Source organism: Taeniopygia guttata, chromosome 2 (genome assembly GCF_048771995.1).
Source record: "Taeniopygia guttata chromosome 2, bTaeGut7.mat, whole genome shotgun sequence".
Classification (NCBI taxonomy): Eukaryota; Metazoa; Chordata; class Aves; order Passeriformes; family Estrildidae; genus Taeniopygia; species Taeniopygia guttata.
This window is the reverse complement of record NC_133026.1, coordinates 16,310,724-16,328,132: the sequence shown is the minus strand read 5'-3', so window position 1 is coordinate 16,328,132 and position 17,409 is coordinate 16,310,724. Positions and strand designations below refer to the sequence as shown.

At 49.1% G+C, this 17,409-nt stretch overlaps 1 protein-coding gene across 4 annotated transcripts in view; it reads right to left on the bottom strand.

The window, feature by feature from the left end:
- Positions 1-1,906, bottom strand: part of MKX (mohawk homeobox) — a 49,035-nt gene extending 47,129 nt beyond the window's left edge. For 3 of the 4 annotated variants that reach the window (XM_030264452.4, XM_030264453.4, XM_030264454.4), the window contains exons 1-2: positions 1,753-1,906; positions 1,275-1,521 (exon numbers count right to left, since the gene is read on the bottom strand). In XM_030264452.4, the coding sequence (XP_030120312.1) occupies positions 1,275-1,456 (182 nt within the window). In that variant the 5' untranslated portion in view covers positions 1,457-1,521; positions 1,753-1,906. Of the gene's footprint in view, positions 1-1,274; positions 1,632-1,752 lie in introns of those variants that run through there. The other variant, XM_072925412.1, reaches the window with a different exon arrangement.
- Positions 1,907-17,409: the final 15,503 nt, after the last annotated feature.

The window sequence follows — 17,409 nt, the reverse complement described above, 5'->3', positions numbered from 1 at the left end:
AAAGCCCCGCGCCTGCCGAGTAACAGGTTCCGATTAAAAAAAAAAAAAAAAAAAAAGTCCCTTTGTAAATGCTTTGTAAATAATGGCCTACAATAAAAAGTGAATGACCAGAATCGGAGGAATCCCAAGGAATGCCCGGAGGCGGGCTGGGGCCGGCGGCAGCGCTGCTCGGGGCGGGGAGGCTCCGGTCGGTGCTGGGCGCCGGCGGCAGGGGGCGCCACGCGGCCGGGCTGGGCCGGGCCGCGCCGCTTCCTCCGCGGGGCTCCCGCGGCAGCCCCGCTCCGCCGCGACATTCCGGGGACACACACCTGCGGCCTCCCGGCCAGCGCCGCCCGTAAAAGTGCGAGCTGATACAATCGCTAAAGTGGAAATTGGTCAGTACAAGCAGCTCCCCCGGCTCCTCGGTTTCGCAGCCGCCTGACTGTGCTCCTCGATCTTTACTTTGTAACGCTGACCCGAAATGTCTAGTCAGCGCACGCCAGTTCAGCCCTCCGAGCTACGGCTGTCAGCACGCCAGAGCTCGCTCGTCCTCTCATCACCTTCTATTTCACCTGTTCCAGCATCAAAAAAAAAAACCCTGACTCTCAAAAAACAGCAAACCAAAACACCCCCCCTCCAAAAAAAAAAAAAAAAAAAAAAAAAAAACCGGCTTCGGGAGGCTTAGCGTCAGCTGCCGTTTCAGCAAACCCGATCCTAGTATCACGTTATTCAGCCCCCGACTGGCATCGCGCTAGTCCGTTCTAAATCCTATCCCTGGGAACGCACTGACAACACAGCTCCTTCCCGGGAACCCGCGGGGACGCTGGAACAAGTGCCGCGGTGCCCGCCCGCCTCAGCCCCGCTGCCACGGCGCTGCCGGCGGGGATCGGCCGCGCCGCCGCCCCGTCCCCCCGGTCTCACACGTCCCGCCTGGCGCCTCCGTTTTGGAGCCGTTAATTAGATGAAGCGCCCGAACAAGCCGGTGGAGCCCCGGTGTTCCCGGTTGGTTTCTGTTCGGAGGCAGAGAGGGAGGTCAAGCACAGCAGGACAGGAGCGCTCTGTCCGGTACATTCCAGCTCAATCGGACGCCCCTGCATCACCTATTGCCGGAATTTCCCACCGTAGCTGTGGAATGAGAATCCCAGAAAATACGAACCCGGGGCCGCGGGCAAAGACCCAGTTAGAAACCCATCTCGCAACCCCAAATCGGCGACGCGGCGGCCGGGAGCGCCGGCAGCGCAGGCAGGGCCGCCCCCGAAGCCGGTGCGCGGCGCGGAGACGAGCGCACGGCATACCCCGTCCGCCGGTTGCGCAGGCTGAGGCTCTCCTTGATGGACGGGCTGTCGGGGAGCAGCACCTCGGCGTGGTGCGGGCCCTCCACCACCCCCACGTAGGACCGGCCGCTCCGCTCCCGCTCCTTGGCGTCCTCCTCGAAAAGCACCTGGCCGCTGAGCTTGCTGAAGACGATGGTGTTCATGGTGGGGGGCTGGGGGCCGCCGTCGTGCTGGCCGCCGGCTCCGAGGTGCGGGAGCTCACTGTGCGCTGCGGGGAGGCGGCAGCGGTCACCGGGCAGCCGCGCCGAACCGCCGAGACCCGCCCGGCGCGACCGGCGGGGGGGCAGCGCGGAGGCACCGGGCGCCGCCTGCCCACCCACGGGGGGGAGGCAGCCCGCCCCTCCCACGGCCCGGCCCGCTCTCACGGCCCCCCCACCCGACTCCGGTCCGCTCCCTCGGCCCGGCCCGCTCCCACGGCCCGGCCCGCTCCCACTCGCACCTCGCCGCCAGCCTTCGCCGCGCTCTGCGCTCTGTGTCGCAACAGTTCGTCGCGCGGGTTTTCTGTCGGCTTTGGTGTTTCTGTCTCGCTTACTCTCTCTCTCTCACTCCTTTTTTTGCCCCCCCTTTTCCCTTCCCTTTTCCTCCCTTCCCCTCCCCCGGAATGATTTTCCCCTTCCCCCTCCCCAAACGGGGAGGGAAACAAATTGTGTTTAACGACCACCAAATGCGCAGGGCCGGCGCCCGGAGGCACAGCCGCCGCGCAGCCACTCAGACTGTCGGGACTGCCGCTCCCCATCCCCGGGGGGAGTCACCGCTGGCCGGGGGACCCCGGCAGCCCCAGCCAGGGCACGGGCTCCGCCCGGGCAGAGCGGCGTCGAGGGGCGCTGCTTGGAGGGGCGGTAGGAGTCCGGCCAGGGGCATCTGAGGGTACGGCAGTGCACGGCTGGCCAGTTCACCGTCTGTACGGGGGAGCCTCCCGGGGAAGGCGGCTGAGGACACCGGCTGGTGTCGCGCCACGCTGACCGGGAGCGCGAGGCGTACCCACAGCCCCGTGCCATTCATTAACACCGGTGTTTAATGATGCCATGCCAGGAACCATCTCTTCTCTTGTAAGTCATGTGTCCCCCCTACAAGCTCAAGGGTTCTAAATTAGCCTTCAGTCCAAGCCGAGAGACAGCCCGCTGCCTTTAGCATCCTCGGCGCGGCCGGCGCGCTCCCGCAGAAACACGATGCTCAGTTACCGGCGATGTCTACGGGCATCCCCAGCCCGCTGCCCCGGCCCCGCCGCTCCACACCCCCTGCACCCCCGCAGCCCTGCGGAGCAACAGCGCGGCCCCGCCGGCATTAACGTTTTGGTTTTCTGTGCGCAGAAACGAAGAAGATGGCCACAGTCAATATTTACAAGGATGTAATTCAGACGTTGTTTGACCGCCGCGGGTGAACGGGAGCAGCCGTCTGCGCCTGCGGGCCCGGCGGGACGTGCGCGGCGCGGATCCCTCGTACGGGCACCGGCTCCGCGCTCTCCAGGGCACCTCTCTGTCCCGGTCCTTGTCCCCGCAAGCGTGGCCCCAAAGTACCTGAGTCTCACCGCTACCACTTGAATCCCCCCGCTCTCTGCCATCAGCCGGGCCTCGCTCCCCCCCGTTTTCCTGGGCTGCAGAGGCCCCCGCGGAGGGAACGCGGTTCTCCGCTTGGTTGGCGCTGGAGCGGTGGGGACGGAGGGGACAATATGCTGCGGTCCGAGGACCCCCGCCCCCGGGGCTCACCCCCATCCCCGCACCCCACCGTCACGGGTGCGTGACGTCACGGCCGCTCTCGGTGACGTCACACAGCCACAGGCACTGGGGAATGGTTTCCTGGAAGAGGGGCAGCTTAGCCTCGGGATTCACCGACCCGATTGCATTTTCTCCACTCGCTGATGGGAAGCAGGGAAGAGGCTGGGGAAGGGCCGTGCGTTGGAGACATCCCAATGTCCAGGGAGAAAAATTATGGTCCCCAGAATTGCAGGAAAAGACACAAACAACTTGCTGCCAGTCCCCTGCTGAGAAAACAAAAGGTCTAAAAATGTAAATAACCATGCAAGTGCACCTGTGCAGGCTGTGCATCCTGCACTTCCCCAGACTTTTGGGCAAAGCCCTGCTAAGGCTGTCCCTCAGGACAACTTGGCCAGAGCATTCAGGAACCACTGGAGGAGAAGCAGGCATAGGGGGAGCAGTGTGGGACAAATGCCTCTTGTTAGACTGAGCTAACGTGCTGATTAGGAGCTTCATGCAAAACATGCAGCTCTGATCATTGCTATGCCCAGATGAACTGTTTATGGCATGGGAAGCATTGTTAAAATTATGTCACAGCAAAAGGAGTCTTGGAAAGTGACAGGTTTGACCAAAATCAAGCTCCCATGGGAAGGCGATCTCAGTTGTTCGCAGTCTCAGACAATTGTTTGCTCTGTTGTCATCCCACTCCCCTCTCCAAACCCCTATAGCACAGCAGAGGTGATCCTCTCTGCTCGGTCAGGTGCAGGTTCTGGTCCCCAGAGCCTGAAGGGAGGTGCAGAGGGGGCATGGCATGTTTCTGTGGGCCCTGCAGGCTGAGGCAGGCTCGGGAGAAGGGGCAATACATGCACTGGCAGGGGACTGAGCAAGTGCCCTTGTAAGAGCCCTTCCTCTGCCTGTCCACCGTGGTGGAATGCATGCTCATTCCCTGTGTGGTGTCTCACAAGGATCTGGGAAGGCAAGAATATTCCTTCCCTGTGTCCAATGATGTTGGTGCTGCTTGGGCATGAGCTTGGAGGATCCTTGCACTTGCAGGGTATGTGGCGGTCCTGAAGGACATGCATGGTCCCAGGAGTGGTGGAAATGTGCTCACCTGCCTGCCTGTCCAGAGCTGGGCAGGGCACAGGCAGCCAGGGCAGCAGGTCGCTGTGGGCCTGGCACACCCCACACCCACACCCAGAATAAGTGACAGCAGCAAGAGCTGAGGGCAGAAATCACCATTTGGAAAGCAGTTCTGGAACGAAACAAAAGTGTGTGTGGTGCAGGCATTACCAAACGTGGTGAGGCAGTGGCAGGAGCAGCTGGCACTGCGGCGCCTCACAAGCCTCCAAAGCAGTGAGATCTCCCAAATCATCACATGTAAATCTCACACACGCCCTCCCCCTCCATATTTTATTACACAGATCACAGTTGGAAAGCTTAAATGAAAACAGTGTTTCTATTTCCAGAGCTTGTTTAACATCGTGAATGTGATACAAACTGTGGGCTTCATGTTTTTAATTAAGGTTACTTACCCTTCCATGCACGGAAAAAGAAGTCAATAGTTGCTGGCCGCATACCGCAGCCTGCAGCCGGCTCCCTTGAGGATGCAGCACCGGCTGATGGGAGCACTGTGGCTCCCCTGCATCCCACAGTGGGACAGGAGCTCGGGGCACAGCAGGACTTCAGGCACCTGCCAGGCTGGAGCTGCGAAAAACTCCTTGCTGTTCTTTGCAACACCCCTCTATTGGCCCACGCTCGTGTGCCAGCTCCAGACAGCTGGTAGGCCCGGCTGGCATGCCAAAAAGGGGCAGCAAGGCACATTTCCAAGGGATACTGTGCAGAAAGAGCCTAAGAGCGGCGCTTTGGGTCTTAATGCGTCCCACTGGAGGACCCAGGAAAAAATCAACTGTGCTGTCAAGATAAGAGGAGAATTTGCTCCTGAGGTGCAAGTGATGGAGCTTCTCTGTGCCAGCGCTGCTCCAGCCCTTGGAGAGGCTGCAGCCCCAGCCCTGCTGCCTGGGATGGGTAACCATGCCCCAGATGGCACCACTGGGGCTGGCTGTGAGCACTGCTCTGCCTGCTTCCCCCTTCTCCAGCCATGAGCAGGGGGAAAATCCAAAACCAGTTCAGTAGGGCTCCATCTATGCTCCTAAATACAGTCCTTGTTTCCCATGTCCACTTCCAGCAAAATGTTGCTTTTGTCTGTTGTTCTGGTTACTTTTTATATGCCATCAGCAAACATTTCATTGATGTTGCGTTCTCACAGCTCCTCCCTCCAGATGCAGATTCCTACACAGTAAAGATGTATGTTCGAAATTCAAAGAATTTGCTCATGTTCCTGGCACTCTCTGTGCTGTGGCAGGTTGGGTGGCTAAATAACTATGGCCATGTATGTTGAAAGGCGTGAAGTTCTGTAGGTGAGAAATTGTTTAGGATTATGGCGAAGGGGGTGTTATCCAAAATACAAAATAGGTAAAGCAGCTGCAGAGACCTGTTGCCATCCCTCACAGCAGCTGGATCACCATTGGCCAAAGTCCTGAGGCACATACAGACAAGGACTGGTCTGCTTCTGCGAGGAGCCAGAGATGGCAGAGTAGCTTTAGAATGGGCACTTTGTGCTCAGTCTGGTACTCCCAGATCACTGGAATAAGATAACACAGGGATGAAGTTAAATCTTTTAATGATAAGTTTTGTTAAGCAGAGTCCTAAGAATGGAAGAACTGCCTCTTCTGAAGACTCTGCTGGACCAGTCCCTATAACAGCAACTGTCTTAGAGCAAGGAGGGTCTCAGTGCTCCACTCTTGATATCAGTGAGGTCATCATACTGGGCATACAACATCTGACAGGGGAGAAAATTATGTTGGGCCACTAGAAAGCAAAGATAGGTTCTGAAGTTGCCACCTGATTTTTGAATGCAAAGACCTGTGGAGAAATGAGCTTTAGAAGATTTCTCAACAAGACTGAAGGAACACTTGAAAGAAAATATGTGTGCTTATTTATTTTCTTTATGCATATTTGATTTGGATGAACTGGTAAGAAGGTTTGTTGGAATAGTGTATGCAGGAAGGAAGCACATCAACGTCATCTGTGACCATCCCTAAAGCAACTTTAGTGCTGGTGCTGCAGCAGGTAATATTGTCAAATTGCAGGGCCAAAGACTGTAGGGAGAACTTTCTTTCTGTGAGCAACAACAGCACAAAGGTGAGCTGAGGATGTTGTCAAGAGGGTGTTCTGAAACCTGGCTCATGTGACCATTAATCAAACCCTGGTTTCAGTTCCAAATAAAGTATGACTGGACTGAGATAAAATGATAGACAGTAGCTCCAGGTTAGCATTCAGCACAACTCAGGTGTTTCTTTACTGTGTGCACCTGAGAAGAATGTCCACCAAGAAAGCTGGTCTGCTGTCTGCAGGCTGCTGAATGCTGCAGAAAGGTAGACTAGACATCACCTGATGAGAAAGCCAGAAAACAAGCCCTGTACAAAAGCAGGAGATGACCTTGTGTGAAGGTCCAATTCTTGCCTTCCACAAATCAGGGAGTTCTGCATGCTGTTTGTGCTTGGCTGAGGGCATGGGCGGTTTGTAGAGTGGACTTGTGCTACAACATATAATATTGCAAGGGGAAGTGGCCAGGGTGCTTCAGCTGCAGGAAGAGGTTACCCATAAAGCTGTGAGCGTGGCTTTAGTCATGGCTGTCAGGTGTGGCGAGGCTGAGACCACTCTGAAGTCAGGGAGCTGATCTTGCAAACATAAGGAGGGGGCATGTGCCTCTTCTGAAGCTGCAGCTGGCCCCTCTTTCTTTTAGGAAGCACGGGGTCCTATGGGTGGCCTCCCTGATAACACCCTCAAACTGGGGCTAGTGGCAGCAAGAAGCCCCAGACAAACTGCAGACCTGGAAGCCACCAGCATATAGCTGTTGCTTTATCTACAAGAGTGGAAGACCAAGTTCTGTTCTATGTATCTGCTTTGTCTTAAGAATTAATAGACAAAACCAAAAGAAAGTCTCCAAACAAGGATCTCAGTTATTTCTACTTCAATCTGAACACGTCCCCAAAGAGTCAGAAAAACAATCTCCCAGCTTGTGCTCAAGGTCTTTATTTTTTCTCACTTCTCTGCACCACCTCCATTTTTTATTGCATTTTTTAGGTTTCCATTCCCTTGGGCCATGTAAAACAAAACTCCTTCCATAAGGCCTCTGCTGTGCATCAGCTGCTGTGTGGAGTAGGCACAGGGAGGAGGAGGAGGGCCATGGTGTTTGCAGGAGAAGTGTTTTCCCAGCAGCCCACAGCTCAGGCTCAGCTGGGGCTCTGTGACCAGCCACAAGGGCAAAAGGGCTCCACAGAGGGGCCAGGTGGTTTCCCTGGGAATGGAAATGGTGTGTGATGCAGTGTTAACTGGGGGACAACATGGTCGGCAGGAGAAGCTCTGCAATTCGGCCTGGGACAGAGTCGTTATCTTGAGATCAAGCCTCTTGGTTTTTTAGCTTCGTTTATGTGTGTGAGCTGCTCTTCATTTTGTTGCTTAGGATCCAGGTGGGGTCTGTGTATGCCCCATTGGAGACTCCACTCATGGCACTTGTCCCTGCCTGGTTTCTTCAGTTCTGTGCCCTCTGTGGAGCCAATCTGTGTGGGTTGCTCCAGTCTGTACCATCACCCCTCAGCTAGAGCATTTTGCTTTAACCCCAAGGAATACAAAGACAGAGACTCAAGCCTTAAGTACATACATGAGCTCTTTTTTTCTGTAAAGAAAAATAACAGCAGTTCAAATGCCCCCAAAGAGGATGATGTTCCTATTTATGTGTAATGTATCAATATAATAAAAATTAGTAATTTTGCTGTGTTTTATACATTTTATTCATTTAACTGAGCTTTAAATTCTGTACTTAATATTCTCAGAGCAAAATCACATCTTTGGTGTCTGTACTGGCCAGGGAGTGACTCAGTTCCATTTGATGTAGTATCTCAGATGGGTGATGTCTCTCCTACATTTGGAAAATGAATGTGGATTTGTTTGGATTTAACATTAACGGTGCAGGTCACATTGCAGAAATCACTGCTCTGAAAAGTTAAGCATAAATGCTGAACAGTTGATAACAATAATAATTATAAATCTAATTTTTCTTCAGCCACCTGTGCAAAAATAAACACACCACACTTTGTTATTGAATTCACTACTTTTCTATGCCTATTCTCTCATCTAGATCCACTGGAGAGCATAAAGTCAGGAAATTTTGCCACCAATATTCTTCAGTATTACAGATATAGAGGTCTATCCATAACTTGAAATTATCTGCAGAATGGTTCAAACCATGATGAATTATTGCTCAAACTTGTCTTTTTTTGGGCAGGAAGAGAAGAGGATGTGCACATGCATGAAAGCAAAGTAGTGCAATAATGTGCAAGGACACTGTGATTGATGTGGTGTCTGCCTGGGACCCATCCCCAGGGACTTCCTCCATCAGCCCCAACTCTTGAGCATCCTCAAATATCCAAAAATGTCAACCAACCCAGCAAGGCAGGGAGAAATGCGTGGGCTGAGGGGATGGAGGGGGCAGCTGTGAGGGTCTGACTCCCTTCCCCACTTGAGCTGCACACAGTTTTGTGTGACCTTGAGGATTTCACAATCCCCATGCTTCTCTTCTGCAGCTGTAAGACAGGAATAATAACACTTCCTCCCCTTTCTCTGCTTCCTACTCTGCTTTTGGCACACTACTAATACAAGAGGGCTTGATCTCAGTTGGAATCTATCACTGCTACTGACATGTTAATAATACCAGTAGAAACGTTTCCTCTTTCCTTTGTACTGACAGAGCTCTGCACGGGGTAGCAGCTCCCAACACGTCAGCCCGGAGCGTATTCACTTTCAACCCCAAATCTGAGGCGTTTTCCGGACACAAGACAGAGAGGATGCAAGATTCAGGCTGACTTTTAGGATTTTAAACAGAGAGTAGTCATAACATGCTTCAGTTTGATGGTCCTCCAGTTATTGCATAAACCTCTGAATTATCCTCAGCCTCTTGGCTGCTTGCACGGCGTTAAATCTCGTGTGGTTGAGTCAGGGTTTCGATGATTTTCTGTCTAGAAGCTCCTCTGGGTCCTGGAGAGGACAGGGAGAGTTGGAGTGCATTGCCTTGGCAACACAGATGTGATTGAGGGGATTTTGTGTCTTGAAGGAAAACCCCAAAGTTAGTGCCAGTTTCTATAAAGACTGTGTGGAGTCAGGCACCCGGGGCTGCTGGGGAGAGCTTCCTCTGGGACACAGGATCCTGCTCTCTCTGCCTCTGCTTGGGAGTCACATACTGGGGAGTTGGTTTCCCGCAAAGAAAGCCTGAGAAAATCTAAAGATAAAATAAGGTTGCAGGAAGATTCTTCTAAAGATGACTTACAATTAATGTTTTTGGCCTGAGTTTGAAAATCTCCTTTCTCATTGCTTGCAGTCATAGAAAAACATCTCCCTAGCTGCTATAGCTCTTACATAATTGATAATTTATAAATCTCGGATGATTTAGAAGTTTTCTGAAAGTTATCCAGTAATAATAAATATGTTTGTTCAAGCAGATCAAAAAGTCAGGCCAGTCATATTAATCTGTTTAACCAGTACTGATAGCTGTATTATCTCCTTTTAGCAGAAGTGAGGTTCAATCTCTGTAAATAGCTATAAAATACACAAATGCTATTTTAGCAGGGACTAAAGCCAGAGACTCAAGATGCAATTTGGCTTTGATAGCTACTGCAAGCCTCGAATGTGGATAACCAAGGAGAGGCAACAAACTCGCACTCTGTCTGTGCTTTCCTGCTTGTGTACAGAATAGATGGATTCTGCAGGGTGCAAAACATGAGGTGTAGCAGCATAACTCATGTACACACTGTTACTATTTAATATTGGTGAGGCTGAGGCATGCAAGCCAGCAAAGGAAATAGCTGGCACATCTTCATTAATTCCTTCTGGTTCTAAAGTAAGTAGTTTTCAGGAAATAATTCTCCAAGACCTTGGCTACACACACAGTGTATTTATTCAGAGTTGGCAAGGGCACCAGAAAACATATAGTTCATAGAGCCCTCATTTCTTTGGATCCCAAAGGTGTTTATCAAAAATGATTTCTATACAGATTAGAGCCACACACATGCACAGGATCATGACTATGACAGTCTCTGTGTCTCCAAGAACTTTAGGTTTAATCATAACCCCCATCCACCCTTTGAATAAACTTCAGAAATTCCCTGATGGCATTAAGGGTTATTTTGAGAATGAGGAGACATCCACCTTAGCTTGGCAAGTGAATATTGGCTTCACAGGTATTTTTTTCCTCCAAGTTACTTGAATATAACTATTATACTTTCTTCTGAATTGTAACTATTTGACTTGTGACCTCACAGATACTTTACTTGTTGCTTTGAGATGTAGCCATGACTAAACCCAGAAATTTAGATATATATCCAGACTTTTTTATCTGAAAAATAGACTGAAAATCTTGAATATCAGTGTCTCTCATGAGATGTCCTGATTTCATGCATTACAACAGGGCCAGAAATAACACAAGAACAGCTTTTCTCACAGTATTTCAGTAGTTCTTTTCTGGCCATTGCCAAAAGCAGGATGTGAAGACATGCACAAACATTAAAGCAAACTCTTATTGGAATAGTTCAAGTTCCTTTTGCATTGTGGTAAAAATTTGTGTCAATTTTCATTCTATTCAGACTATTTCAACCCTTTCAGTACTTCAAAAATCCGTCAATGTTTTTTCTCAATAAATCATTCTGCTAGTTTAAATGTGATTTGTGGGTTTTCTTGTTTTTTCTTTTTCTTTTTAAACACAAGCCAAGGATATGACAAAGTGCTCAGACCCTAATTGCACATTTGATTGTACACATAAATGTTGGCTATCCCATTGGCTTTGCAAGAATTCTTCATTGGTATAATATTAAGCCTCCAGTAAGTGTTTGCAGGATTGGGACAGAAGGTGCCCTAGGACGCCCAGGGAAAGACTGCAACTGCCATCAGTAGGGATGTGCCCCAGGGATACGGCCAGATTGAGTTCCAGGTTTGCATAATTAAATTGTTTCCTTCAAAGCTGTCAGCAGGCTCAGGTGCTGATCACTTCACAGTCTTTCCCCAAAGTAGGCAAATGCTATGAAGTTAAATGCTTCAGTAGCCAGGGTGAAGCTGGGAGTAATGCAAGCACAAAGCAGAGCTGCAGACTCCTCCTGTGGGCTCCTCCGGTGTGGGATGTGCACCGGGCTGGCAGCCGTGGCAGGGATGGGGCAGCTCCTGGTGCTGTGCCTGCCCCATCCTGGCAGTCCCCAGGCAGTGCTGCCCTGGGGTACTCCTGCCTTCAGCGTGAAGGGCTCCACACTTCATCTGACACACAGCAGCTTGTGCTCTCCTGGAGAGGGCCTCTCACCCACTCTGGCGCTGTGGTGGCATCAGGTGAGGTTACAAATCTCTCTGCAGAGCAAGGTTTTCCAGATGTCTGAGGCTGGGTGCTTCCCAGGTCACGGAGGAGATCAGCTAAGCCCTTTGGACTTCTCCAGCAGGCATATCCCAGCCTGTCTTAACAGACTGATGCATCCCTTGCCTTTATTTTCTCTTCACCAATTCAGTAAGGAAAGAATTGCAGGGATGTGGTGAGCAGCTTGTCCATGCAGCACCTGCAGGGACACCTTGCACCTTGCCACTGATGAGGAGCTGAGCACCTTGCCCATGAACTAGTCTCTAACCAGAGGGAAAGTGAACAGCAGAAGTTCAGATCTCCTGATCTGTTCATGAACTGCAAACTTTGCATCACCTCATGGCACCAGGTGGTACGCTCAAACACTTGGTGTCCTTAGGAGAGCTGTCGCCCTCTCAGGTCCTGGCTGGAGAAGGTCAAGTCACTGCTATAACACAGAGGAGACCTCTAACTTTTTTGATGATACTCTCCCCAAGGACAGATGAGATATTAGTGTCTGACTGCAGATGGGTGAATCAGAGCATGAGAACACCTGCCTGGCAAGCCAAGAGCTGTCAGACCATATACATGATATAGTACAGGGTTTGCAGCCCAGGGATTGTGAATCCTAAATTCTTAATACAAGAGGGCACTTCAGGAGCAGCCAAATCCTAGAAGAAGGTTTTGCTGATCACCTTTCTGGTGACAATAACAGGACTAAAAACACCTGGCTACATAGTATTTGAATTGAAAATTGATTTCCTTCTCAACAATTGTTTTTATTTCAGCGACCTGTAATATCTGCCTCCATGGGTTGGGATGCAGATATCTGGGAAGGAACAGATGGCCTTCTGCAGTGCACAAGTGACACACTACTGGTTCTATTGAAGAAGCCTTTGAGGAGGACACCCACTGGGCCTTGTAGTTCAGAGAATTAAACTCTGAGATCTTTTTCAAAGTTGTCACAGCCACTGTCCTGTAAAAGGCTGCAACTGGGGTGCCTGGGCCCACTTGGAGCACTGTCTCTCAAAAAAAAGGCACTTTGATTTGTGCCTGTGCTCATGTGGGAGACTCTCCATGGATTGAGCCATTAAGTTCCAGTTAAGGTAATTCTGTCTGGCAGCAGCACCAGACAGTTTGCAATGAACATTTACAAACCATCCAAGGAATATGATTTCTTACACAAAAGATCCAACTTTTTAAGGCTTTTACTCACAGAGCTGCTTCAAGCAGTCCTCATACCTCAGTCCTCCCTTGGATGGACTCTGCAGCCCTGCACCAGGCAGCTGATAATACAGAAATGCTCGAAATGCCTGGAAAGGACACAGTCATGTCAATTGTCTCCAATGAAGGTAGCAGTCACAAACACATGGGTTTGCCAAAAGTCCCTGGCTAGTTCAAGATGCTTTCATTTGTTTGCATTGCTAATCTACCAGAGACTGAGACTGCTCAGACAGATACTGAGCCTTTTGTGAGCTTTCTTTCACCCTGCTTCTGTTGGGATCTGCCCCACAGCAGCCATCTGAGAAGGTTTTGGGAGACTGCATAGTTATCAGACTGAGACAGAAGGAAACAGTCCGAGCTGGAGGCAGGACAGCCTGTGCACATATTCATTCTTCAAGTCCTTTTGCTTCTCAGCTGCTTGTCAGGGCTGTCAGACTCAAGGTCTCACTGCAGCAGGGTCTGGACAGGCTGGAGAAATGCCCTGCTGAGATGCATCCCCATAAAATTCAGTTAATGCTGTAATAGACAGGGCATTTGGCTAACAGATCATTATGGGATCCCCATTAGAAAAAGAAATTCCTTTACAACTTTCTAAAGCTCTCTTCTCATAGCAGAGAGACATGTACTTTTGTTTGTTTATGGAAAAAGGAGCAGCATGAGAGTAGTATAGGCCACGTATCCTTTTTCCGAGTAGAAGCAGCATTGATTCGTGTCCCTTTTTGGCCAGAATGATTTCTCAAAAGAGGGGCTGGCTTTGGATCCTGGCAGCCTGGGTTGCCATTTCATTGTGCAGGATCCCAAAATATGTGTTTATCAGGCTAAGAGACCAAATAATCTTTTCTTGCTTCTTGCTAATACAACCTTTCTCTCCATCTCACTTTCTTCCATACAGCGATGTGACCAACCAGCTCCTCCCCTGCAGCTGAAGGTGCAGCTGCTCTCACCTGGGCCCTGCAGCAAAGAGCCAGGTGAGAGGCAGAGAGCATGAGTGCAGTCGTGCAGCCTCACTGCTCCCAGGGCTGGAGCACATCAGCCCAACAGTGGGAATCACTGAAAGTGACTCCTTCATCCCTCCCCTCAGACTTTCCTTGGGCAGGAGTGATATCCCACAATCCATGTCTGGAATTTTTATACTTATCACCCAGGGCTGCCCAGGGCAGTGTTCCTGCCACAGCAGGCTGAGTTTGCAGCTCATTCTCAGACAACAGGAGCTCTCCAGGGGTAGCCTGAAGCCTCCCTTTGGCTCTCACTCAGCTGTTTTGCCATCATTTCATTTGCAGTTATTCAAGACGTATCTACTCAAATCACACTTGCCAAGGCAAAATGTTACCTCTCTCAGCAAAGTGAGCTTTCACCTATTTTTCCACAAACTTTCTTGAACAAAACCTTGAAGGGGTACCTGCAGGTGGCAGCCACATTTTGTAACTGAATTCCCTCCACATTCTTACAACTTTGTAAAATTGCTACTAGTTGATTACAGAAGCATAATCTTGTTACTTCATTAGCCTGTTTAATTTAGAAATGTAAATCTCATGGACTTTTGACAATTACTAACTTTCTTATTGTATTAAATTCTTAGACAGTTTTATTGATTCATTCTGCAGGGTTTTCCAAGGCTTTCTTTGGCTGGGTCAGTTTTTCTAAACTGCCACTTAGATTTGCTATGAAAATATATGCCTCTGCATGCAGTGCACACCCTGCCAGACGCACAGTGGAAGCCCTGAGTTCAGGCTGCCTATCAGCCCCATGCCCAACGCTGCAGTGGGCTAACACCTCCATTGGGACTGCTGGTACTGGGAAATCCCATGGAGAAACTTTGTGCTTGATCTCAGCCTCTCAGGACTTAAACTTGAGGCTGCAAAAAGATGCTTCACATCACTAAAACTGCTTGTGGAGTTCAGCATTTTGGCCAGTACTTTGTGAGGCTCCAGCATCACAGTTGTGTTTTGTCCTAATTGTAATGGTTGTCCATGATATGGAATAGCTCAAGGCCACAAGGGGCCTCTCTCATGTCTGCTTTCTCTGATGGAGACTCTGAGTCTTGCAGTTCCTGAGGGTGCTGTGGGACAGTTGAGCCTGCATTTCTCATCCCCCAGAGCAAGAATGTACATGGTAGAGCACACAGTATTTTCCTCTTAAAGCTGAGATCTATTTCAGTTCTTTTGGGATGGTGGGTGTGGATGTGGCAGTCTTGCAGGAGAGGAGATACAGAATTCAAATGCTGTTCTAGCAAAAAGTTGAAGTGGTTTCTATTACACATTCCTATAAGGTTCAGAACAGATAAGCAGTAATTAGATATCAGTAATTGCCAGTGGAACTAAAATCGTAACATAGATCTCAGTAACTGTTGATGTAGAAATGTCCACAGCAGGGAGTCTACAGCCATACTTGTTGAGGCCCAAGACTGGTGAAAGGAGCATGTCCACAGAATGGAAGTGTCTTAAAGATATGCAAAAATCTGAAAAGCACTTGTGGGGACTGGAAAGAGTTCCGTTTTGGGCTGTTGTGTTTTTTTAATGCCTAATTTGGAAATAATTAGGCCTCAGTTTCTTCAGACAAATCATTCCTCCTTGTTTTGTAGTGCTTTTTTTTTAATGTTGAGTTTGGAAATAATTAAATCTCACTTTTTCAGACAAATCACTCCTCTTTATTTTGTACCTCTTCACGCCACATCAGATCCAGTGCTTGGCAGTCACCTATATTCCTTAGTTGCTGCGCTGAAAAACATTCACCTAGTCATTACATTCTGGGAAGCATACCAAAGCTGGCCCACAGATGTCCGCTTTTCCAAATATTTTTCCTTTTACATGACACCCCACCACAGACAGTTGTGGAATGGGTTGGAAGGAGGCATCAATCTGACCATAACTTCTCTTTCTGAACATATTTTGCCCCTCATCTGCAAGTGCGTATGGAATAGTTCTCTCCAAGGGTTGCTCCAGCCTCACTTTGAATATTTTCCTGCCTAACCTCATGCAGGGGTAAGGACTAGGTAGTCTGCTTTCCAAATGGTGCCGTTAAAGAAAACCAGTCAGCCATAAATGAGTTAAATGAAGGTCTGCAGAGCAAGACTGGCAGCCATGGGGGCAGAGATTTTCCCTATACTGAGCAAATACAGGACAAAAAAAGGGCAATCCTAGAGCCTCTGACTACTTAACCCATGAGCAGTTATCAAGGACAGCACGACTTTGGTTATGAGAATGAAGCAATACTGATCTCTTCTCTCATACATTAGGAGCTGTTTTCCTTTTGGGCTGATCACCTCCTGGGAAGTGGGCAGAGCAGACCCACTGGTTTAATACATGATGATGTCCTCTGGTGGGTCTCAGCTCAGCCCTAATCAACCCCAGACCCATAACCAAGGTTTTCATAACTGCTGACCATCTACCACCAGCCTCCTTCTCCTCTTTCTTTTTGACTTTTTGAGTGTCTGTTTGTCCCAATGTGTGTTCCCCCACCCTTCCGTCATTGGAAGGTTTAATGCTGAGTGAAAAACCACGAACAGCCTTTGAACGTGTTCTGCCAAGTCTCTTTACAGTACAATACTGGCAAGAGTAAAACTCTGGAGCCAGGCAAATATGCAAGCTTCATCACATAAAAGGAAGCAGAGCTGTACGGTTATTGCATCATTCTATGGCTTCCCAGACGTTGTTGTTATGTTTTCATTAGAGCAACAGAACTGCACTTGGTGCTTTCTGCTGAGGAGCCAAGGAGGCCCCAAAAGGCTGTCAACTGGGGCAGAGAATGTGGCAACTGGAAAGATGAGTGGTTTACTGCACTAATTTTATAGTGCAGCCTTTACCAGTTAGTGGTAGAGGGAACCAGCAACATGATCTGTGTTCACTTTTTTTAAAAAAAGACACATAGCCAAATACTTATAACTATTTGCTTGTTCAAGACAAGTTATTTGGAAGTTTAACTACTACTGAATCAACCAACATTTTTCAGCACTAAATCATTTCAACTCCATATCCATATGTTTTTAATTTTATCAGCATCTGTATTTTTTTAATTATGACTTTTATTAAAGCCATTTTTTTTTCCCCAGAAGCAAGACACAAATCTCCAGCTATTTAATCTGGATATTAGAAGGCATGGTTCAAGGCTCAGCCATTGAAGGAAAACTCTGCCAGATGCACCCACTGGAGCACAGGTGCTGAGCTTTGCTTTCTTGCCTTCACTAAGCCCTTGCAGAAGTGGGGTGTTACACAGCATGGCTGGACAAAAAGTTACCACCACTACCAATCACAAGGAACAATCTGGAGCCCCAAAAGCTTCCCAGCCATTTGTCACCTAATGAAGAATGAAGCAGCTTTAAAGGCATTCAGGATTCTAGTGCAATGAGGAGTTGACTGAAAACTACTGGTTTACGACCTCTTGTTTCATGGTTCAGCATTAGTACAATGCCATTTTTATGGTCCTTTTCCAATACACAGTCAAAGTAACAAGAGGCAAAGGTTTTGACTGGCCAAGTACTATCTTATCACCATGTCAGGATTCTCAAATGATGGCAGAGAACATGTGAAACTAGTGAATTTAGCTTTGTGTCACTGCAGAACTACAGAAGTGGCAGGACTAGGTCACATCACATTGTATGGAAGCCAAAGTCAACACTTCTTCACATGCATTGATGAGCCTTTCAGAAGAAAAACATTTGTGTTTAAAGTAGAATTGATCCCTGACGTAAAAGATCAAGCAACTGAAGGGTCCTGTGCTGTGCTGTATGTAGACCAGGATAAAAACACGTAAC